Here is a 24,821-nt window from a genome sequence, read left to right on the forward strand (position 1 = left end):
TGACCATAAAATATAGAAAGTGTGGTGGAAAGTCTGTTAGACAGAAAGTGCAAAGTGAATTTTGGAGAAAAAAATTATCAAAACAAAACTTTCAACCCAAAAAACAGCACTACAAAATTGGCAAACAGAAAGGAAGAATTGAAGCAAAATAAAGATATACCTTTAGTTCTTTATACACGATGCAACCAAGTCATTAAGAAGATTAAAGAATTAAAACAAGAATATCTAAGCAAGTAATTGAAAAGAAAACAACCAGAACATCTAAAAATTCCCATGTTTTGATCGTCCCAATTCTTCCCTACCATTATTGTTATTTTTATTTGGATGCGTGGTCAAACACCCAAGGGAGATAATTAGCTATTCTATTGTTATTTGCTTCAAAAAAGAAAAATCAGGAAGATTTGCAAAAGCAGCTTACGCGCCTTGCTGATCGCCCGTGCTGTCCATCCAAATACTTAGGCGAACACTTCAAGTCGGCTCGCATAATTTCTTATACGCGCGCCACCATTCAGATCTCTGATTCGCTTGGACCAACCAATCAGAATATCCGCATAATCATCCTCAGATCAGAATGCAGACGATCTAGGTAAACCAGACCGTAAACATAAGAAATATCAAAATCAAGAAAAAAGTTTACGGGCTGGATATCCAGGCTAATGATCCCATCGTTACTCTTTTACAAAACTTTATTGAATATTATGGATAGATATACACTTTGTGGTTGATTTGCATAAACGGTCAAAGACTGTGAAATCTTTTGAGGTCAAACTAGAAGTGTTTTTCCCATTTTAAAGGATATTACGTGCAGTTTTTAAGGTTTTTTAATGCGATGGAAATACATGAGAAAAAACAGCAATAAAACCAAAGAAGAAAAAAAACATAAAGTCCCACAAATTACAATAATTGTTCTATCACTTTACTCTATTTATTTTTCTTTTCGGGTATTTCTTCAATAAGAAAAACTGCTAATTTGAGAAATCTATCAAGTATTTATGTCTTTTTTTCATATTTCTGTTCTTTTTAAAGTTCTAAAATGGGCTCTTCCAGAAAATTTCCGTACATGGGGGGGCGGAGGATATATTGTCCGAGGGGTAGCGAAAAATAATCAAAATTTGCCTTGTCCGGGGGGGGGGGGGTTAATTTGTTCTGTCCGGGGGTAATTTGGGTTGTCCGGGGGGTAGCGAAAAATAATCAAAATTTGCCTTATCCGGGGGGTAAATTTGCTCTGCCGGGGGGTAATTTGGTTGTCAGGGGGGGTCAACTGATGCTTGTCCGGGGGGCCAAAAGTCACTTTGTCCGGGGGGTAAATCACCGAAAATTGTTATCTCCAGCACCCCCCCCCCCCATATTCAATTTTTTTCTGGAAAAGACCAATACAGTTGGTTAGGCCCGGGTCATGATATAATACATATTATTAAAACAAAATCAAATTCTTGAAATATGAAAAATAATCAAAACATCTGTTTCGACAGATATCGGACAGTACCAGTTCCGCACAGCGCGAAAAGGGTCGATATGCGGTAAGATTTTTTTATTACTTATATTTACCACGTAAAAAAATATACGATAAAATGGGAAAAATCAAAATATAACAGCCGCATTCTTTTTCACCGTTCAACATAAAATATACGGTAATATATTTTGCGATTTTGATCCCGCATATTATAATATCCGTGTAACCACATACTCCAAAGTGAGACTCCGCATATTGTTATATACCCCTGAATTCATATCCGTGGCGCATAGAGTCCGGGGATACTTAGAATAAATAGATAGAGTCATTCAATTATTTACGTGGATACCCGAGGAATCGAGGATTTTTCAAGGGGTCCACGGCCAGCGGGCTTGGCTATTCATAAACTGCACGGAACATATAAGTGGGAGCAAGAATTCGAACAATAGTCAAACCCCTTGATTGACGAGCTGACGCCTTGAACATCGCTCTCTTAAATTTGAACCTCTAAACATTTCATGGGGTCCACGACCAGACGGCTTGTCTATTTATGACCTGCACGGAGCACATTATAATAAGCGATGATTTGAACCATAGTCAAACCTCTTGTTCGAGACGCTAACGCCTTCATTGCTTTTTTTAAATTTGAACCTCTAAACATCCTTTTCCAAACGAACACATTCTTAAGTTACTTGTAGAGGTGAAGGTAGATTCACGGATTCTGATCGACTATACGCCTCATTATCTATCCCGCATTCCAAGATATCACCATCCAGATCTGTACTAGCAGTTTGAGTATGTATCGTGATTTGGTTACTATTCCTAGACCTCGATTCCGTTTCAGCCTTTATTTCATCATGTATAGGGTTAGAAAAAGACTCTGTACTCGTCTGTGAAATCTTCTTCATTTTCTGTAAATTGACTTCTATTATTTCATTTTTCTCTTTAGATTTTTGTTTAATATCATACGACTTCTTTCCTTTTGATTTCTTTGACGATTCAAACCAATTCCATGTCTTTCGGCGCCGATGATACGCTTTTTTGGAGTCGTTAGGGTCCTTGAGTTGGCCTATAGAGGCCGCAACTAGGGTTGGGATATCGTGTTCGGTATACGTAGCGCAATCACATGTTTCCTTTCGTTTCGGCCGTTCGTCCTCGGTTTGTGTGCCTTGGTTACCTGATGATAGATCAGTGCTTAAGAAACTATTTTTAGTTTTGTTGCGCGGTCGAATTTCGTTACCGCGGCTGTCGATATCGCCTTCTTTTCGTGATGTCTTGAGAATGCTATCTAGAAAAACGAAGATTATCAGCATTTATGGGGGAGACGCAGAACTTTCATGATAAAAATGGTAATGGTTTATGGAAAGTGAAAGTGCGATATAAATTCTTACTTTAATGGGATAAACCTTCGCGGGGATTATATTTTGCGGTTGAGCCTATCCGCGAAATTCAAAAATTTTGGGGACTTAAATTCGCGGGTTGCATTATTGGGTGGCAATATTTTCATGATTTTGTGACTTTTACTGTCAAATTATGCATGTTGGTTGAAATACACATTGTTTGCGCCTCTTTGATGCAAGTAACCATTCCAAATAGTATTTATTTGACATAATTTGAGTTTTGTTTAGAAATATTTCGCGGATGAGGCCCTTCCAAATTTCCATTGGGACCACTGGAATTTCGCGGATGACACCAAAATCCGCGAAATCCGCGAAATTTAATCCCCGCGAAAGTTTATCCCATTAAAGTAAAAGATTGACCACTTACCAGGAGGTGTACCAACATTGAGGTTGTGATCGATCGAACCTCTTTTCTCAACGATGTAAATTTTTCGCGCCACTTCGAACATGCTCTGTACAAAAAAATGTGAATGTAAATTTAAAAGTCTGAATTTTATAAAATCATAGATTTACAGCTTTCAATTGTTAAAAAGGTAGAGGTTATCTAGGTAGGTAGTACTAGAGGTAACAATCTAGTCTATTAGCATCCGCTATTGGACAATAAAGTAAGAAATAAGGCATTTCTTCAAACTTGATACACGCTTATTTTATAATATTAGTGTTTTTCAGTGCATAACTCAAGCAAATATTTGCCATTTTTGTGGAACCTTTTAGCATTGTTGGGGAATAATTGGCAATTTAATGGTAAAATGCTATAGAAATGACATTCTTTACCATATTCTAAATTTTTTGGCCAATTTTATCATAAATATTATCATAAAAAAGCGTGTACTTCAAGCCTCAAATGAGGAAGAGTTTGGACCAAATTCTAATAAAATAAAGTCGACTAAAAATAATGAAAAACGATAAATTTCACCATCCCTATTCCCATACTAGTAGTGATACTAATTTCATTAATTCGAGGCTAAGGGCTGTCTTAAATTGTTCTTAGTTTTGAGCATTTTGAGCTTTGGTATTCTTATGCTGTTGTTCTTGTACCTCAGATCTGCTTCGATCATCTCCATATGTTGAATATTCCGAATTGCTATAATCTTCCTTTGTCTTCCCTTTCTCCCTATCATAAGGAAATAGGAGATAATATAGATATTTTCATACATGCAATTCTTGCAAGAGTTATCCAGGAAGTAATGATATTAAATATCTTTATCGGCGATCCGAAAAATATCTGCGATCTGATTGGTTAAAAAGAGTACAATAAATCTTGTATTTTACATGTACAAAATTTTTGGGTCACCGATAAACCAGTTATCAGGCATATACTAGTACAATATGGAAATATTTCACTCGTTCCGGATTTTCCGTATGTTTTCCTCGCCTAAAGGCTATATTGTACGGAAAAATCCGATAACTATTACGTTTTGGTTGCCTTTCCTACAAATACAAACATTTTGGCGTCATTCCTCCCTGGTAAAATAGTCCCTATCCTCTTGTTGTTTACATAAAGTAAAACATCCAGCTACAGTGCGCAATTCATGATATTCATGACGTAATGTTTTCTACGGAAAGACCCCGGTTTTTGCCAGTAGTGGCAAGCTTTATACAACTTTCGTCTAGTTTAAATTTGTAGTTTCCGTAGAAAACATTACATCATGGGATATCATGAATATGTTCGTTCGACCCCTACCTAACCAAGTATTATCAAAAATTCCCAAAATGATACGTGATACCTTTACGCTTGATTCTCAGCAACTAAAAAGACGGATCAAGGGGAAGTGGAGAAATCCAGGGAAAGGACTGGAGCCCTCTCCTATCATTGAATATTAAGGTTTTAAGGTCCAATGACATTGTATCAGATCGCTTGATTTTTTCGTGCGTGTACCTAGGATCGCTGCAGCCCATGTTTCCCTGATTGTATATGACCCAAATAAAAAATTAAGTCGAGGTGGATCTTTCTTTCTTTTTTATTTAGAGTAAATGTGTGTCCTTAAGTTACAGAGGACAGTGACTTTTTGGTAAATTTCTTTTGTCACAGCGATATTTGATATAAATTTTTGTATCCATTATAAAATATGAACGAAAAACATCAAAATATTTTGTAACGATTTCAACGCTATAAGGACGTTCTTTTGAATCTTTATTATTCATTGACATTGACTTTATTCATTTCATAAAATGATAAGTATGTGGCCCCCAAACGGCGATCAAATTGAAATTTCTCTCAATCTAGAGGAAAGAGACTGGACTGCAAAGTCCAAACTGAAACATTAAATTTTCAAACGACAATTTGATTTAACAACGGCTGATCAAGTTTTGAAAACAAATCTCTTTTGAAAATTTATTAGGTATGGAATAACGGTGAAATTAGAAAAAAAGCTATGAAACTGAAAATATTAAGCTTAAGATATTTTTTTCCCTACTTTGAAAAAAAATGACAGAATTTGCCGTTTTTGTGATTCAGCGAAAATTTTTAATATATGTGATTTTTGTTTAAAACGATGAATGAAGGGAGAGGAATAGACCAAGATTTTTTGCTTTTCTCATATTTAGAATTTTCGGTTTGTCAATGCTTATCAGGGCTCCAAATATGGTGCCTTCAAATTATTCTGTACCAGCCTCAAAGTCACAGAGTATGTGCGTTTCTGAACGGCATTAGTGTGAAAGTTCCTAACCCCGTTTTATAACTTATTTTCATATCCAAGGAGCTAGAGTGAGTTATATGCAATTTTATCTATTTGGTTTAAAATATCCTTTAGACGCAAAGAGTTATTTTGAAGCTGTCTCAAACCATCAAAACATGCTCATTTTAAGTATACCATCATTCTTTCAAAATAAAAAAATCGTTTAATTCTGAAAAGTACAGTCAGAATCTTCATTTTAAGGAAAACCTCCGTTTGGGGCCGTCTCCGTTTTGGGGGGCCATATACTGTATACACGATTTGTAAATTCGATCAACTCGACATTTTTTCTTCTCATTGAAGGACCTTTTCATAAATTAAGTCACGAACATCACGTGCCACTATTTAAAGAGCTAGGGAATGTTTAGTTGTGGAGTTGGAGAGTTGGGAGTTGCTGTTTCGAGTTGGGGAGTTCGTAAAACTTTACGGCGACCGAAAATTTTCTAATTTAAACTAATGAGCCCAAAAGTACAATTTAAATCCAGTACCAACATATTATTGACTTTAAGATCATGAAATGTAAGGTGCTGGCTACAAACCAAAATACTTAGTACTTATTCATTGTCACTTTTCATAATCTGACACATGACACGTTCTGTAAAAAATTGTAAATCTTAAATACAATTTTGTCAAACAAATTCCCACCAAAAATTGATCACTGCCTTATGCTTCTTGTATAAAGGTATACGTGACCGTCATTTAGCCTCACAAATTCGTCGCGCGAGAAAAATATGACACTTTCTTTTGTATTTTATCATATTAGAATTGACACTTTTTACTAAAATTTTGACACAAACATGGTTCTAAATCCTTAATCAGAATTATATAGACTCAATGTGATGCGAAATAGAAATGGATGAATTGACAGTAGAAAATAGCTTTCTATGCTCTCACGCACGGTTAAGGCAAATCAGCATATTACGATGGTATATGTTATACGTATTATATGTGTTAATATTACTTCATTTACATTACTTTAAAATGTACTTTTGAGTATGTTTTCTTTTCGGTAGCGGTAATTTTTAACTCCCAACGCGAAACAGCAATCGAAACTAGCAACTCCCTACTCGCGACTAGAATAGTTTCCAAACTCTATTTAAAATTTATCGATGATTAAATGATTTTTTTATGAATAGAAAGTAGTCTTGATGAAATCCGCTGCGAGTAAATCACCATGGCAATAATTTCAAAACGAGGCAATTGATGTTCGTAACGTAATTTATGAAAAGGTCTATTGGCGATATTCTAAAAATATCTAATGAACTTTTAATTCAAACCAAATGACTTATCTATTCATCGTCAATAGATTTATTCAAATGTCATCAATTTTGACTGCATCCATTATTCATATAACTAACGAAATAAAATTCTAATATTCAAAATAAACCATCAAAAATGATTTTATCAACTTTTACCACATTTAGATCATTTATTATCGTCAGAAAAATGGTGGGATTGGCAATTTTTCTTGATATTCTATGTCTTCACTTGTCTTTTGGACAATTTATGCCATTTCTACCATTCAAACACCTCCATACAAACACTGCTATCGATGGTCCCCAACCATGGTTTGACGGAGAAGTAGCTTCCAAGGATCATTGCTTCGATAAATGCCTCAAAAACTTCACTCATTGTGAATATGTACAACATAAACAAATGACCACAACAACATGGCTTTGCAGGCTTTTCAATGTCATCTCTGGTCTGTCAAATTATTTGGTTTCACAAACCGGAGAAATGTTGGCTCAAGCTGTCCACGAAAATATTGGCTGTGAAGATTGGAGATCTAGAGGACACACACAGTCGGGTATTTACTGGATTTTCTACAACAGAAATAAGTTCAAAGTATTTTGCAACTTTGCTGGTCCAGATTCGTGGACATTGATAGACAAACGTCAAGATGGTTCGGTCAGTTTCAATCGTTTATGGCAAGAATACAAAGACGGTTTCGGAGATCTGAGCGGTGAATTTTATTTGGGTAATGAAAAAATCCATCTCTTAACAAAAGACCGTGAAATGATGGTTTATCTGCAACTTTGGGCTTTTGATGGTACAAAGTATGCAGTCGGGTTTAAAGGCTTCTTTATCGAAGATGAAGCTAATAAATATAGGTTATGCTCAGGTACATATGATTTCGGTGACCCAAACTTCGGGACGAATGGACTGACATGAAGGAAGTAAATTTTCAACCCGAGACGATGACAATGACATAACCACAAATATCCATTGTGGAGATAAATGGAAAACAGGCTGGTGGTTTAAGAGTTGTGGAGGTTGTTATCTCCATAATGTTTATTCCAGTGTACCCGACGTACCGAAACGACATGGAATTACTTGCGGAAGATTGAGAGGTGACTTTGAAAGCTTCAAAAAACTCGTGATCTATTTCGACCCGTTGGCTAATTTTATTGATCTATTTTATTCGCCAGATTTCATTAGTTTTCAATCCTCATAAATTTCTAATCAATACGGACCCTCTGAAGCGGAAATTTTCGCACGTGAGTATATTAGCTCTCAAAAGAATCGCAAAATTGCGACTATTTTCTTAAAATGGGTCATTGTTGTATTAGCAAGTACTTCGCTAAGAATGCCCTCAGAGTTCTTAACAAATATTTCCTTTTGGAAAGGAAATATTTAGCGGGCGGATTGTATCGAAAAAAAAATTTTTAAAGCACTTATTAGTCATTATTAATTCTAAATTTCCAGTTTTCACGTGACCCTTTAAAAAATCAATTCTTATATTTTTTTATTTGTTAAAAACTTTGTTGGGAAAGCTGGAGTTTTTTACAAGTCTTATTATTGGTTGTCTTACGATGTAATAAAATAATCTATTATTTTTGAATCTCTTCACTTTCGACCTTAGTGAAATCTTATAAAATCCGCTCATCCAAATTTTTGCGTTTTAATAATGGCTAGTGTGCAGATAAGTAACCCAATTTTATTTTTGGATGCAATTTCAAATTGGAGCTCCGAGATTTTCTAAAAGGTTTAATTCACACTAACCCCTCCCGATGGTTAATTGAGTTCGAAGCCAATATTCAATCAACTATATTGGGCTGTCGGATTCGCAAAATAGAAACGTTTTTCGGTACTAAATATTTCTGGAGCGAGAATTTTTTAGCATCTTCAAAAAATGTAACGTTATAGTAATCCGTTGTTTAACTGTTTGCACGTTTTCTTCAATTCAAGTCTATTAGTTCAAAATCGATTTTTCATGCATGAATGTAAACATTGCAAATTTTCTTAAAAGAAACAATTAAAAGACGTGTCCAAAACAAACTGAAAAAATTGAAACAATCCTGTTTGAATGTGACATTTGTTTTGTTTTGTTATCCCGCTGCAAACGTTTTTTAAAATTTCGTCATACTTTTATGTCCCTTTAAAAAGCAACGTTGTCAATGTAACGACAGAAAAATGTTTGAAATCCCATCCCAGCTGGCACTCAACGTTGTTTTCAACGTTTATCTAATGTTCATAACGTCCATATAACGTTAGATGAACGTTGAAACAACGTTGAGTGCCAGCTTAACCTCCAAGCAGTTCTTCGTGCTCCACGCATTCCACGCATGCGCTCTAAGGGGAATGGTTCTGCAAGAAGACCTGCGAAGGTTCTCGGGTTTTCTTTGATGGCCGACACTCTGAAATTTCAGAGTACTTTTCACGATTCAATCGCGACATTCGCATAAAATTTATCGATTTGCTCGGGCCGTCTTTGGATGCGTGGGCTAAACAAAACCGATTCTACTGCGACCGTGGCTTTCTTTCTCCGAACCAAATCCAAGATGGCGCCTGAAATTCACGTTTTGGCTCTTGGTCAATGTTTTGATTTTTTTATGGATTTTGAGACTTATGAAGGAAAATTCAATGTTTCAAATGTTGTTTATTCATTTTAGTGTAGCTCTGACATACACCCACAGAAGTGGCTGCTCATACTTATTGACCTAAAAGCTTTGAAAGACTGTTTTGAAAGTTGTATTGATTGTACACTGATTTTGCTTGGATGTTTTCTCATTTTTGTTCAAGATGAAGGCTCAAACACCAACCAAATTATTACAGGTATGTTCTCTTATGTAATGATTACTTTTCTCTTGCTATCTGCTTGATTATTAGGAGGAATGAAGCATTTTATCAGAATAATGATAACTTAACGTGTGCGAAATGTCTGTCAGACATTCAACCGACAAAAAATTGATTCAAACACCAAGAGGTTGACTATTTTAGGCTCTATATGTATTGTTGGATATTTGGATACTCTAATTCTTGGAAAATATTCAATATTTCAAAAGATACAGAGTATTTTGCTACTCAGTTCTTACAAAAAATTGTTTCCTATAAAATGATAAATAAATCTTGAAAACTGGGCCAATCGGATACCGGTATCTGGTCACGTGTCATAGTTTTTCCCAGACCCCGACGAACGCGGTTTTGTAAAATTCCGCTGAATAAACTTTTCAGATCATCATATGCCCTAGCAATGGTGATAGGTTATGAGATTAGTGCCAGCTGGGATTTCATATTCATACAGCACAGGGAGTGATTGGACATTTAAAGGAGATATTCAGAGAAGAATTTCCGGGGGTCAGGGAAGTTAATAATTTTTCGCAAGAGTTTGATTTAAATTGATTTTATTAAAATTCAAAGGAGTACTACCAGAAGATAAATTTCCAAGAGTTTCCAAGAATCTGAAACCTTTTCCAGGGTGCTAAATGTTATTATAAAATTTTCAGGGCGTAAATGAAAGGTTCATCTACCCCGCCCCCTGTTTTGTTTTGTTTTGTTAAAACAACACCCAAACCCCATCAATCAAAGTAATATCAAATAGAAAAACCTTCATGATAAATAAACTCAAACCGATTCATGATTTGAACTAGTAAATGACTTTAATTCATTATTTAGTAAGATTTACCATGACAGCAAAAATGTTATTACAAAATTTTCAGGGCGTAAATGAAAGGTTCATCTACCCCACCCCCTGTTTTGTTTTTGTTAAAACAACACCCAAACCCCATCAATCAAAGTATAGAAAAACCTTCATGATCAATAAAATTCAAATCTGAACTAGTATTGAACTAGTAAATGACTTTAATTCATTATTTAGTAGGACTTACCATGACAGCAAAATTGAATGAAAATTGTAAAAAAAGGAGAAAAAAATCCCCATCAGAAATTAATTTTAGTATCAAAAATTTCTAATTTCTAAATGCATAAAGATGGATGCTTCTGTACTTTGGTTTGGCCTCCTTTTATGTGTTCATTTCTCATTTGGGCAATTTATGCCATTTCTACCATTCAAACATCTCCATACAAACACTGCTATCGATGGACCTCAACCATGGTTTGACGGAGAAGTAGCTTCCAAGGATCATTGCTTCGATAAATGCCTCAAAAACTTCACTCACTGTGAATATGTACAACATAAACAAATGACCACTACAACATGGCTTTGCAGGCTTTTCAATGTCATCTCTGGTCTGTCAAATTATTTGGTTTCACAAACCGGAGAAATGCTGGCTCAAGCTGTCCACGAAAACATTGGCTGTGAAGATTGGAGATCTAGAGGTTATACAAAGTCGGATATTTACTGGATTTTCTACAACAGAAATAAGTTCAAAGTATATTGTGGCTTAGGCGGTCCAGATTCGTGGACATTGATAGACAAACGACAAGATGGTTCGGTCAGTTTCAATCGTTTATGGCAAGAATACAAAGACGGTTTCGGAGATCTGAGCGGTGAATTTTATTTGGGTAATGAAAAAATCCATCTCTTAACAAAAGACCGTGAAATGATGGTTTATCTGCAACTTTGGGCTTTTGATGGTACAAAGTATGCAGTCGGGTTTAAAGGCTTCTTTATCGAAGATGAAGCTAATAAATATAGGTTACACTCAGGTACATATGATTTCGGTGACCCAAACTTCGGGAGCGAATGGACTGACATGAACGGAAGTAAATTTTCAACCCGAGACGACGACAATGACAGAGCCACAACAATGCATTGTGGAGATAAATGGAAAACAGGTTGGTGGTTTACGAATTGTGGAGGTTGTTATCTCCATAATGTTTATTCTGGTGTACCCGACGTACCGAAACGACACGGAATTACTTGCGGAAGATTGAGAGGTGACTTTGAAAGCTTCAAAAAACTCGTGATATCTATTCGACCCGTTGGCTAATTAATTTTAATTGATTTATTTAATCACCAAATATTCAATCAATAAAATTTAATTGATAGAAAAAAGCAGTGAGTTTATAACTACACGTTTTTTATAAGAACAAACTATATAAGAACATGAGGCTTCGATGGCCAAAATGTTAAGAACAAGCTAAGAACATTTTAAGGCTTCGCGGGCTCTAAAAACACCCGATTTCTTAGGAAAATTGACAAAATTACTCAAAAAAGGATCAAAATAAGAACATTTTTAGTCTTAAAACTCAAAAAGTTAAGAACATTCGAAGGCTTTAAAAGTTTTGGATGTTCTTATAAAAAAACGTGTATGTCATGTCATGCTTTATTCGATAAGCGTTATCTATTATTATCCGTCGTCAGTGTTGTAATTTTTGGAAAGGTGATTGTAACATGAACTGAGCAACCAAAAGAGGGAGAGAAACTGACGGTAGCGAATAGCGATCTACTTAAAGTAATCTTAAATCCTGTTTTTATAAAAACTAAATGGACTTGTTTTGTAAAGAGCGATCTAAATTGACGTACTTTCTTAGGTGCCAAATAAAAGTTTGCCCCCCCCCGCTTGAAATTAATGTTTTAAGATTTTTTCCAACCCCCCGGACCTACTAGTAGGTCCCCCCCGTTTTTAAATTCCCTGAACAAAAAAATTTTTTTACATAAAAAGTCGAAAAGGACTAGTTTTTTACTTCTAATAAGCCTAAGATTTTTCAAAGGTTGTCCATTTTACAGTGGAAAGCCAAATTCTTTTGATTATTTATTTATAAAGTTTATAATAAAAAAAATGCTAATTTGACCAACTTTGTTTTTTGAACCTGAAGTAGTTGCCTTATAAGATTATTTATTCTTATAGTTTTTAATAAAAATAAAATTCATTTTATCTTTTGTATTTTTTTGTAAAGGCCTTATTGTAAGTAAAATAATAGAAATCATAAAGTTGAGGATTTTTTTATAAAAGGTCTAATAAAAAAGTTTGGCCATCTTTTTAGGTAAAACTAATTAAAAAGTTGGCTTTCAATCAAAGTTTTGAAGAAGTAGCAAACAAAGAGATATAATAGTATCGCGTACATTTTTTTATGCGGCGGCCCAGAATAAGAAACTGAATGATATTTTATGTAGATATAAGTAGATTATATAATTTGCTATTTCCAATTATTTAAAACTCTTCTGAGACTTATGAATACCAGTTACCCAAGTTTCCTTCAAAAGAAATATTTTCTCCAACTCCCAAGTTTGTAACAGTAGTTACATAGCCTGCATTCAATTCTTTAAAGTTACTTTAGTCGATTCCTATGCTAATTATATAAAAATAAGTATGTTATATTCTGAGATTACACTCTCTCAATGAATTATTTTTTCTACGTTTTTATTCGTGATTGGATTGAATTTTTTGAAAAGTAATATTTAACTTTTGACGTAGTAGTTAACCAAATTTGACAAACAACCACCCCTAAACATTTAAGGTTAGAATGTTATGTTCTGAGATTACATTCTTTCACTTAATTTTTTTTACTTTTCTTATTTGATTGGTACGGTTTTCATTCAAGATCTTGGATGATTGTCATGGTTACTTTTGTTCTCGCTGAGTGCGCTTCGCTGAAATCGGGATTCGTCTTCACAGTGTGATATGTGATATTCATTCACTGTGACACTGAACGGTAAGAGAAGTACGTTAAATCGGCAGAATGGGCTTTTCCAGAAAAAAATTTGAATTAGGGGTGGGTGGAGGATATAATATTTCACAGGAAAAAATCGTCAAATCACACTCGTGTGAAAACTGATCTCCCACAGTGGGATTCGGTTCGTTTTTCACACGGGTGGGAAAAGGTAATTAACACCCAATGTGTTTGTCTCATGTCGAATTAATTATCAAACTAAACGCTCAATCTGCAATCACAATCTGACTTAATTCTTCTTAAATTTGAGGTGTTTTAGTCTGATACTCAATTCAATATGGTGTAAACATTAAGGGTGTCATTTGCCTTTTCACACCCGTGTGAAATACGAACCGAATCCCACTGTGGGAAATCAGTTTTCACACAAGTGTGATTTAACGATTTTTTCCTGTGATTTTTTGGAAAATTGCTCTCTGGACATTGTGTATTTTGACCCCCCCCCCCGGACAAACATTAGTTGACCCCTAAACACTCAAAATTACCCTCAAACAGAGCAATTTTACCCTCCCCCCGGACACTACATCCTCAAAATAAATCTACCCACAAGCAAAATATAAATTTACTGACCTTCGATCACGTCTTAAAACCAGTAAAACGGTAACAAATATCATGACAAGAGAAATTGCAGCTGTGATGCTTGCTATCAAGATCAATACGCCATTGTTGCCATGTGTGTTGACGTTAGGGTAGTAATCCATCTTCTGAAAAAGACAAGGTTATCACTGACTTATAAGCTCTGGAATGGGCTCTTCCAGAAAAGAATCCGTTCATGGGGGGGGGAGGTATTTTTTTAATGAACTACACCTGGACATTTTCATTTTTACCACATAGATATGGGTTATACCCATGGAAAATCATCAATTTAACCCCCTGGACACCAACATTTACCACTGGGCATCGCAGACTTTTTTTGGCACCCCTGGAAAATTCATCCTCCACCCCCCCATGGACGGATTTTTTTCTGGAAGAGCCAAATAAGTTATATCCACCACCTTTGATAGGTGTTTTCGGGAAAAGAGATACCGGTCGAAACACATTTAGGTAATACCAGTATTGGGTAGCATTGCCACTATTTGGGTTTCACTTCTCAAATTACTCCGATTAAAGAATTAAAGTTAACCGAGCTCGAAAAACTGCTTCAGTATGCATAACTATGCATAAGGAATACATATGAGTTTTCACAAGTGTTAAAGTTTTCCTTGACTAAAATTTTGACCGACGGAAAATTGTCCAAGATTTCCCATTCGTGGTGTAAAGGTTTGCTTTCTACTTTCGGGTACCTAATAGCCCACCACCCCCCCCACTAATTAATTCTTCGAAAACTTTCCACCCAGGACATTCTTATTCCAACCCCCCCTGCTTATTAATTTTTGGGAAAATGTTTTTGAAAGTTCCCTCTTTTGTCCTAATTCTGCTGTATTAGCCTCTTTTTTAAAAGTTTTCCACCCAGGACATTTTTTTCCAACCCCCTACTCCCCCCCCCCCCCGCTTATTCCAACCCCCTCCCCCGGCTATTAGGTACCCGAGAGTAAAGGGACAAGAAAATTCGTCGCAACATTTAAAATAAAAGATCTTTCGAGGTTTGGAGACGATTAGGGAAATCTTTCCCAGAGGTGAAAATGGAAGCTTTGAAATTTGTGTCGCATATCGTTGATAACGGCAACATTTCGTTAGATAAATAAATTTAGTTAATTTTCACACTCCCTTTTCAAAGATCCGTTGGTACCCCTTTCCACTTCATTAATAGGCCAGAATATCGTCACAATCTCCAGCCATTAAAAAAAACATGGGAATATAAATCCCCATTTGGCTGCAATCCGTTTTTTACCCTCCCCCCCCCCACTGGCTGAAAAAAAATCTAAACGGGACTGTAAGAAGGGGTTGTGAAAAAGGATACAATCACATTAGTTTGATTTCATTATCCAAGTCACCTATTTCCGGAACGAGAAAATAAAACTTACTCTTACCACAAAGAGACTGGCTTTCGTTATATCTGCTGCGGAAATCACCATCAGACTTTCTAAAGGAGGCACTATGTCACTTGTGGATTGGTCAAAATTCTCGGTAGCTGCTCGTGATTGGCTAATTCTTTCGTAAATGGATTCTGATTGGATAGAATTCTTTTTGATTGTTTTTGATTGATCGGTGAGCTTCTCTGTTGATGTTGTTTGCGATTTCAAACTTCCAGTTGAAAAATGACCTCTACTTGATACGATTTCTTCTGGAATAGTTTTAGTGTATTTTTCTTTTACCCTTGGCGAAGGAGTTGGTGTGATTGTCGCCACTTGTGAAGAAACTTCTTCTTGACATTTATCAAAATCTTCTTGAATTTTGTTGGGTTTATCAGTTAATACTGTAAAGAGAAAAATACAAGCATACATGATCTAGTCGTGTTATAAATCATTTCAGATCCGTTGGTCAAAAATGATTTTTGTCCAAAGATAGAAAACCGGGAAGAGTACTAGGTATAAAAAAAACATATTTATGTATGTAGCCCCAAATAATATACCTTTAAATAAAATATTGAAACTTCTTTCTCTGGGGCTTTCAATTTAGCATCACCAAAAAAAACCTTTATTAAATTACTTTGGAGGGGTTTAGGCAAAAATGGGCGCTGGTTATGTGGTTAAGGGTTGGTTTTTTCAGCCTCCTAAAGTCTCTAAGGGGTTACCAAAACAACTAAAACTAAAAAAGTGTTTTTTTTTCACAAACTCGAGTCAAAGAAGAGTTCAAAAGTCAAGAAAATTAGAGAATTTTTCGAAAATATTGGAGAACTTTTTTGGAAAATGGAAGATATTTTTGTAAAAGTGTCTCTGTAAGGGTCACCTTTTAAGCAATTTTGTCTCTCTAAGGGTCACCTTTTCAGCAAAAACTAGTTTCTCTTAGGGAAAGGATTTGAAAGTCTGGCACACACTTACCCAACGTCCCACAACACTAAATCAATATATGCCTAATGAAACACCTAAATCGACTCTAAATCACATTCTCAAATCGGGAAAATCTTACAGTAGTTCCAGAACTTTCCAGATATAGCATCAAGCAAGACACCATGCATTATGATCATATCATTTATCAAAGTAAATATGAAAATTCAAAATTCAAAATATATCTTTTTTTTGTTGTTTTTCTGTTTTTACTTTCTACATTTTCTATATTGACTTTTATATTTTGATCAAATGTTGACGTTAATCTCTACATATCTTTTTTTTAAATAGATAAAAATTTTTTATATAAAACATGATAGATTTTACATCATTGTACCTAGAAGAGAAGGTTTTTCTAAAATATACCACGGCCCCTACAAGGGCCTCCAAGTTTACGCGAACGCGTTGTGGTCCTGGGGGGGGGTACTTAGGCAAAAATGACTGCTGGGTATGTGCGGACGGTAAGGTTTGATTTTTCACCTTTCAAAGTCTCTCTAAAAATCAGAAAAAAATTAAATTAGTCTCTCTAAGGGTCTGGAAATTCACGATTTGTAGGAAATCTTTTTTGATTTAGAGTAAAAAGATTGTAAAAAAGTCTCTCTAAGGGGAGGGCATCTTTCAAAAATCGAAGAAAATTTTTCAAACAAAAATCAGATTGGTTTTCGACTCTCTAAGGGTCGGCTCTCGGAGGTCCCGTCTGCACATACCCCTCATCTGCCAACCATAGTACACGTTTTTTTTTTATAAGAACAAACTATATAAGAACATAAGGCTTCGAGGACCAAAAATTTAAGAACATTCTAAGGCTTTGGAGACTTAAAAACATGCATTTTCTTAAGAAATCACATCAAAATGCTCAAAAAATGCTGAAAATAAGAAACTTTTAAGAATATTTTTAGGCTTCAAATCCAAAAAACTAAGAACATCCGAAGGCTTCGAAATTTTTTGACGTTCTTATAAAAAAAAGAACGTGTACCCCCCCCCCCCCCGGCGTAGTGGTGCTTGCATCAGCTTTTTTAAACGACTGCATTTGAAAAGCTCTCTTTTCCTATATCTCGTACCACTCCGTCTTAGGATTTCTTTTCTTATCCTTGCATTTCCTCTTCAAGGAAAATGTTTTCCTCTGCCATTCTACCAGCCATAAAAGACTTTAACTACACCATATTAATCTCCAGAACCAATCTCTACTGATTTCCATAAGAAAATATTGTAGTAGACTATAACATCTACACTGCTTTCTTTCAGTATCAGTATCAGTACATATCTAAAACCAAAAGACAAAAGTTTTGCATAGTTGGATCCCTGTGTGTCGGTTAAAAACTTGTACCATCTTTTTACCATAAGAATAATTATTACTGTAGCTCTAAAATTCAATTGATTGTCAAGAAAACAGTGTACTGTAAAAATGAGGTTATAACTGACATCATTTAAATGTGTGATTTTCTCCTTCTCCTTACCCTATATAAGTTGCTTCCCCATAGAGTACCTATACCCAAAGCTAAAGCTTTGAGTTTATCCTTTTATTATGATTTTCTAATATATTCTTATAGACAAAAATTCCTCGTACCTTTTTTACACTTACCGAACAAGTTTCAAGTTTCAAAAAAAGCCAACCTGATAAACAGAAAATTGAGTAGAAACCCAAACCTCCCCAAAAATATGTTTTTTTGAAGAAATTTGCCTAGACTTGTTTTTAACGAGTGGTGGTGCACAAAAATAAACAAAATGACGGCCTCAATACATTAGTTCTTTCCTTAGTGAGAAACTATGTAAAATATCAATAATTACTATAAAGCTAAGCAGTATACAGTGAGCCTATATCACAGCTCCCGGTGTCACAGACCCAGTTGGACCCCCGCTCCAGCGGAAAATTTGGCCATAATTTCGTTCCCCATGTGAACAAATAAAACCAAAAATTTCATCCCCACTTGAGAATTGACTTTTTTTATCCCCATTTGAAATTCAATGGAAAGAAATTGCACTCCAATACCAACCCAACTGGATTATTCGACCTGGAACCAATAGAATGTCCCCAAAGTTTTGTATGGACCGACAAAGCTATTATATCAGATTCTAGCTCAACTGAGTAAAATATTAATTTATATCGATGTACAACGGCTGTTCGGAATATCAAGTCATCAGGACAGCCAACCTTAACATAAGCAAAGCAAAAAAAAATACATCCAACCAGCCATATTTTTTTCCACCAAGTATGAAATTACAATCTAGACTTTTTCGTTCCAAATGAAATCACATACTATCCCTTGTGTACAGTATCGATTGATACCTCATAAAAACGAAAAGACTAGTCGTAAAAGACTAAAATACTTTTAATCTCAAACAAGCAGGAACAACTCACAGCCATTTTGGCATTCGTCCAATAATTTTTCAATAAACTAAACTTGACAGTTTTTTTATGTCCCTTCAACCATAGAGGTATAAAGAAAGACAGGAGATGAATTTGTCAGTAATTGGTCGTTAAAGTCTTTTGATTTCTTTTATGTAATAAATCAAAAGAAATTCTAGGCTCGCCCGACGAAATACGACTTTTTAGTAGAACTCAAGTCTGTTCTGAACCTTCTTACTATCAGCATCGAAGATTTCTAGCCTTCTAATATACGAGAATAAAATGAAATTTAGCTCCACGAAATAAGTTTGCGTTCAATTTTGGCATCCATTAAATTTTGTTTTGAAAAGATATTTTCTCTAGCCAGAAAATAAAAAGTTCTTTATAAGCACACACAATTTCAGACCCGATTTGTAGACAAAAAGTCACTGGAGAATTTTGGAGGAAAGTATTAAGCAATAGGGTTCACCTTGAAGAAAATGTTGATCGAAAAATCTTGTCATCTGATGAAGGATTGCAAAGTTTACAGGCCCTTTTTTAGTCCAAATATTTTCTTACACCAATGTCAGAAACAATGAATCTCGTCTCATCTTATTTCCAACATTTAAGTTAGCCAATAAGATTTCGCACCTATCAACAAAAGAGCTCATTGAAAATGCACGATATATGAGATTATGAGCATGCATACCTCGTAATTTTTTTAATCGTAGGGCGAGCATGGTTACAATAGCATACTTCTCCTGTTTCTTTATACCTCCATGCTTCAACACACTGATAAACTGATTGGCATTGGAATGAAATGTTCAGAAAAGGCAAAATCTTGCGTTAATTCGCACTGCATAGAAAAATGGGTCAAGTTTCCGGTTTTTTGACGGGTTAGTAATGTATTTCCGCCGCAAAAATAAAGTAAATGATAGGTATCATATCAAAAAGGTTGTCATTTCAAAACAATCCAGATATTTCAACCTAAGTTCGTTTCTAAAACTGATATCGTTAACTGCTTTCCATAATCAAACATTGGTCCCGAGGAAAGCTTCAGCTTCAGGGCCTGATCGTTTATGAAATTCAATTTTTTCAATTTCTTAGCATAGCTAGATTTTAAGATTTTCCGCCTTCAGTCTCCACAATTGACATACCGATTCTGTCAAAACCATCAAACCAAGTCAAAATTGATTTTTAAGATTTGAAATTAGAAAGATTTTAATCCTTATTACTTTTTTAATAAAAAACTAATGATTGTTTTTCAAATAGGCTTTTAATCAGCTTTCATTCTAAAGTCCAATGAATGAATTTGTGTTTTCGATACTATGTTGAAACCACTCTCATGGGAATCACTCTCATGGGAACCACTCTCATGGGAATCACTCTCATGGGAATCACTCTCATGGGAATCTCTCTCATGGGAATCTCTCTCATGGGAATCTCTCTCATGGGAATCTCTCTCATGGGAATCTCTCTCATGGGAATCACTCTCATGGGAACCACTCTCATGGGAACCACTCTCATGGGAATCACTCTCATGGGAATCACTCTCATGGGAATCACTCTCATGGGAATCACTCTCATGGGAACCACTCTCATGGGAATCACTCTCATGGGAATCACTCTCATGGGAACCACTCTCATCCACTCATGGGAATCACTCTCATGGGAATCTCATGGGACTCTCATGGGAATCACTCTCATGGGAATCTCATGGGAACCACTCTCATGGGAATCACTCTCATGGGAATCACTCTCATGGGAATCACTCTCATTCCGCTCACATGGTTCCCACGTAATTCCGCTAATGAACTTTAGGATGAACTTTTAGTCTAAGCTATAAAATAAGTGCCGTTGCGCGAAAAAAGTTTACAGGAAAACCCAACTATCTTCGCGAATAAGCTATCGATATCTGATCTCACTATTCTGATATGCATGTATGCAATGACTTTTGAAGTTACGTCATCGCTTTAATAACAGCTGATTGGTCGCAAGTGACGTAAAGGGTAGAAAAGTCAGTAAAGTTATAAATAATGTTTTGAGTCGTTGTATTTGTGTCTATCATGAATTTTTTCAAGAAAAAGAGATAGAAAATAAAAGTTTTCTAACCTGTACTTTTTCCTTCTGTTTTAATGATGATACAAATAGGCTCCATTTCGTTGGCACACTTTATCTTTATCTTCAAAACGAGGCCGCTCAAAGATTGCAGCTCACACGTGTTTCCAGTCCACTAAAGAAATAGAAATTGGAAAGTAATTTTTGTACCTTGATGACTAAACACTCAGGGCACCGTAGTTTTTATAAATTACGAATAGGCTCAAGTAATGCTTGCCATATGCTTAATTTTCCCATATCTGAGCCTAGATATGCTTCCAAGTGCAACGACTGCCTCGTTTCGAAACCATTACCAAGGTGATTGAATCCATCGAGTTTTCAAATTTGCCTTTGTTAATAATAGAGTAAACTTCTTATAAACTCAATTACCATAGCAATAGTTGAAAACGAGGTAAGCGTTGCTCGTGACGTATTGTTTGAAAAGGTCTATAAGTAATTATTTTGGAAGCTACGCGTGAAAAGATCGATTGAAAATATTTTAGCATTTTCTTAATATTCGCGTTAATAATTAGAAAAAGATAAATGGATAGTGCTAAATTTTCAACTCTGAACCAATTGAACCTACCTTCAGAATATTACCTTGAATATCAAATTTGAACTTTGATTTAATCGTATTTAGCACACGCCATTTTGAATATTCGTTAACGTCGATATTTTCGTATTCAATTTCGCTGACTTTGCAATTTTCAGATTCACCTTCCGTCGACTCATCTAGTTCTGGAAAAATTGAGAATTAAAGGGGAAATATGGTTATATATGAATTAGAAAAAAATTGTCCTTCAAACGACCCAATCTTAGCTGGGATCCTTCAAAATAAAACTTCTTTTCTCAAATATCCCGATTGTACTGATGGTTGTACTGATGCAGGGGTGTCTAATGAAAGCATATAGTTCATGTTAAAAAATAAATTTGATGTAAACCTGATAAGTCTACCATTAGGGTACCATTTTCAAAAACACCTATTAAAGTTGGTGGATATAACATGAGGGCCCGATGAGGGTTCAAATATTAATGATTGGACTCTGGTTAGCTTGAACCCAAAGCGTAATTTTGGTGTAAGAGTTGATAATTGTTTATATACCTTTTTCTGTAAGTATTCGTACAGGTGGGATGGGTGCACCGCCTTTGCACCTCATCAACCGCCCTACTGGTAAGTTTTTGGTATTCTGCATCAAATTGAGCATGATGGGTTGTGTTGGGCTTGTGGAGAAGCAGAAAGGACAGGCTGAAATACAAAATCGATATGAAAATAATTAAAGAATTCGAGATATCGATTAAGTTCTAACTTGATTTAAGGTTCATATTTGTTAGCAAAGTCTGTCTTAAAAGTGGAAATGTGGAAACTTTACTATTTCTAACAGTTTCTCCTTGTAAACTATATGCACCACTATAAGTTTCTTCTTCTTCGCCTTTTCATCGCCTATAATAACTGTGAATGAGTAATAGATGTCAAGATGTGGTGTAATTGAGGTAAAGTGTCCACTCTTGAAACAGACTTTAAAATATTCTTTGCTTTGGCTGGCTGAATGAAAACAGCAAATTATGTGGTTGTGGTTGTGGTTGGAAATGACCAAACATCCCGGTCAAAGCTTGAATTGTAGAGAAAGTACCCATTCTCAAATAATGGTTTTATATCATCCGTGCTAGTTTGTTTAGCTCGTTTAGTTTCAGTAATTGATTAGAAAAGTCGAGCGTGAGGTCTTTGACACCTGTTTCTTCACCTATCTGACAGTATGTCGTGGAAAAGAATATCTAATTTCTAATTATGTAGATAAAGTTAAGAGTTCCTCTGAAGTACCTTGATCAAAGCCATACTTGCAACCAATCTCTCTTGCATAAAACGTCTCATTTGATGTCTTGCATTTGCAGGGTTCTTTTACATCAGCATTTTCTTCAAGCAGGGAATCACCTTCAGGTCTAATTCTCAGGGAATCTTGTTTCTTATTTCTGCTCAAGGAATCTCCTTTATTTTTCAGGGAAATTTTCTTTCGGCGAGAACTACCTTCACTCAGGGAATTCCCTTTCAATGAAGCATCACCCTGATTTTCCTTAATATGACACACCAATTCATTGTGACATTTTTCTAACGTTGAATCAACTAAATGTTCGATCAAATATTGATCTGGTTGTTCTGCCGTTCTCCACACTATTATTCGATTTGAACAAGTAGTCGTCATTACACCAGTATTGGGATTTCTAGCTGTTGCAAAGTTATCTTTATAAGATGGGTGTGGGTCACAGGCTATGAGAACTACAGTCTTTAAAAGAAGAACCGCTGAGTAGGTCGCTTGAAATTTCATCAATGTCATCTTTGCTTAATTTCATCATACAACATCAAGTATTTTTTATCGTCAAGTTTATCGATGACTTCAATGTTCTAAAAATGAAATAATTTATACGACACTAAATAAATATTTCCCATCCTCAAAATAATGGATGCCATTTGGTTACTCTCGGGTACCTAATAGCCTCCCCCCGCTAATTAATTTTTTTAAATTTTTCCACACAGTACATTTTTATTACAACCCCCCCCGCTCATTAAGTTCTGAGATTTTTTCCAACCCCCCCCCCCCGGCTATGGGGTACCCGAGAGTACTAATCTTACACACCAGCCAAATAAAAAAACAAACCGCGGTATACGTTACACCGGTGTTAAATATCCCAAAAAACCGAAGAAACAGTGTTCTAACTCAAAGCTAAAATCCATTCTCGCGCTAAAGGCCGGTCTCCACTTTCGCGCGAAATGGGCGACAGTTTTTTTCTTAACCTTTTTTGCCTGAAGAAAAGATTACGACATAAAAAAGTTTTGCGTAAAAAAAAAAAAAGTTGAAGGAAGTTCTACCTTTTTCATCAGTTACGTCAATTTCGACCAATGGAATTGCTTCATTTTTCAACCGAACAATGACCTTACAAAAACGTCAAAAGGTTTTCGCTCATGTCGCGCGAAAGTGGAGACCGGCCTTCAGGAGAATGGATTTTTAGCTTTGCGTTAGAACACTTTTCTTCGGTTTTTTGGGATATTTAACACCGGGTAACGTATACCGCGGTTTGTTTTTTATTGGCTTGTGTGTAAGATTTAACTCTCGTACCCATAGCCGGGGGGGGGGGTTGGAAAAAATCCAGACTTAAGCGCGGGGGGTAATAAAAAATGAAAAATTTAAAAATACTTAGCGGGGTGAGGCTATTAGGTACCGAGATTTACAAATGCTCCATATTTGAGGTGGGAAATATCTATAGTGTGTAAAAATTTCATTTTTAAACATTGAAGTCCTCGTAAACTTGACGAAAAATACTGATGTTGATGTGAAATTAAGCAAAGATGACAGTGAGAAATTTCAAGCGTCTACTCAGGGGTCTTCTTTTAAAAGACGGTATTCTCATAGCCTGTGACCCAACCCATCTTATAAAGAAACTTGCAACAGCTAGACATCCCAATACGGGTGAAGACGACTACTGTTCAACTCGAATAAGTGTGGAGAACGGCAGAACACAGATCATTTTGCTCGAACATTTATTAATTCAACGTCAGAAAAAGTCACATTGAATTGGTGTGGTCATTAGAAAATCAGGGTGATGCTTCTTAAAGGGAATCCCTGAGTGAGGTGTCTCGCCGAAAGAAATTTCCTGAAAAATAACGGAGATTCCTTGAGCGAAATAAGAAACAAGATGCCCTGAGATTCGACTGAAGGTGATTCCCTGCTTGAAGAAATGTGATAAAAAGAACCCTGCAAAGCAAGACATCAAATGAGACGTTTTATGCAAGAGAGATTGGTGGCAAGTATGGCTTTGATCAAGGTACTTCAGAGGAACTCTTAACTTTATCTACATAATTAGAAATCGATATTCTTTCCACGATACTGTCAGATAGGTGAAGAAACAGTGTCAAAGACCGCACGCTCGATTTTCTAATCAATTACTGAAACTAAACGAGCTAACAAACTAGCACGGATGATATAAAACCATTATTTGAGAAGGGTATTCTCTACAATTCAGCTTTGACCAGGGATGTTGGTCATTCCAACCACACCCACCACATAATTTGCTGTTTTCATTCAGCCACCAAAGCAA

At 35.7% G+C, this 24,821-nt stretch overlaps 1 protein-coding gene across 8 annotated transcripts; it reads right to left on the reverse strand.

The window, feature by feature from the left end:
* Positions 1-1,763: 1,763 nt before the first annotated feature.
* On the reverse strand, positions 1,764-23,178 carry LOC136805132 (uncharacterized). 8 transcript variants are annotated; one of them, XM_067061696.1, is made up of 10 exons: positions 22,756-23,132; positions 22,552-22,713; positions 21,835-21,978; positions 21,319-21,470; positions 20,748-20,868; positions 15,353-15,738; positions 13,953-14,086; positions 3,892-3,967; positions 3,221-3,305; positions 2,052-2,630 (listed from the first exon to the last, which is right to left on the reverse strand). In XM_067061696.1, the coding sequence occupies exons 1-10, from the start codon at positions 23,060-23,062 to the stop codon at positions 2,137-2,139; spliced, it is 2,061 nt and encodes a 686-aa protein (XP_066917797.1). In that variant the 5' UTR covers positions 23,063-23,132; the 3' UTR covers positions 2,052-2,136. The 8 variants fall into 8 exon arrangements, with proteins under 8 accessions (XP_066917792.1, XP_066917796.1, XP_066917797.1 ...); XM_067061692.1 differs by having other exon boundaries at positions 2,052-2,741; positions 15,347-15,738; positions 22,756-23,126; XM_067061698.1 differs by having other exon boundaries at positions 2,413-2,737; positions 15,347-15,738.
* Between the last annotated feature and the right edge of the window lie 1,643 nt (positions 23,179-24,821).

The sequence above is a fragment of the Clytia hemisphaerica genome, unplaced genomic scaffold, assembly GCF_902728285.1.
Source record: "Clytia hemisphaerica strain Z4C2 unplaced genomic scaffold, Clytia hemisphaerica genome assembly, whole genome shotgun sequence".
NCBI lineage: Eukaryota > Metazoa > Cnidaria > Hydrozoa > Leptothecata > Clytiidae > Clytia > Clytia hemisphaerica.

Bases quoted from the DNA above. Each gene is read 5' to 3' on its own strand.
- LOC136805132 (XM_067061690.1), bottom strand. From the start codon at position 23,062: ATGACATTGATGAAATTTCAAGCGACCTACTCAGCGGTTCTTCTTTTA. The intron at 15,739-20,747 runs GTTAGAAAACTT...TTCTCTTTACAG, and splicing joins AACAGAAGGAAAAAGTACAG to TATTAACTGATAAACCCAAC. The intron at 2,742-3,220 runs GTAAGTGGTCAA...TCGTTTTTCTAG, and splicing joins CAATGTTGGTACACCTCCTG to ATAGCATTCTCAAGACATCA.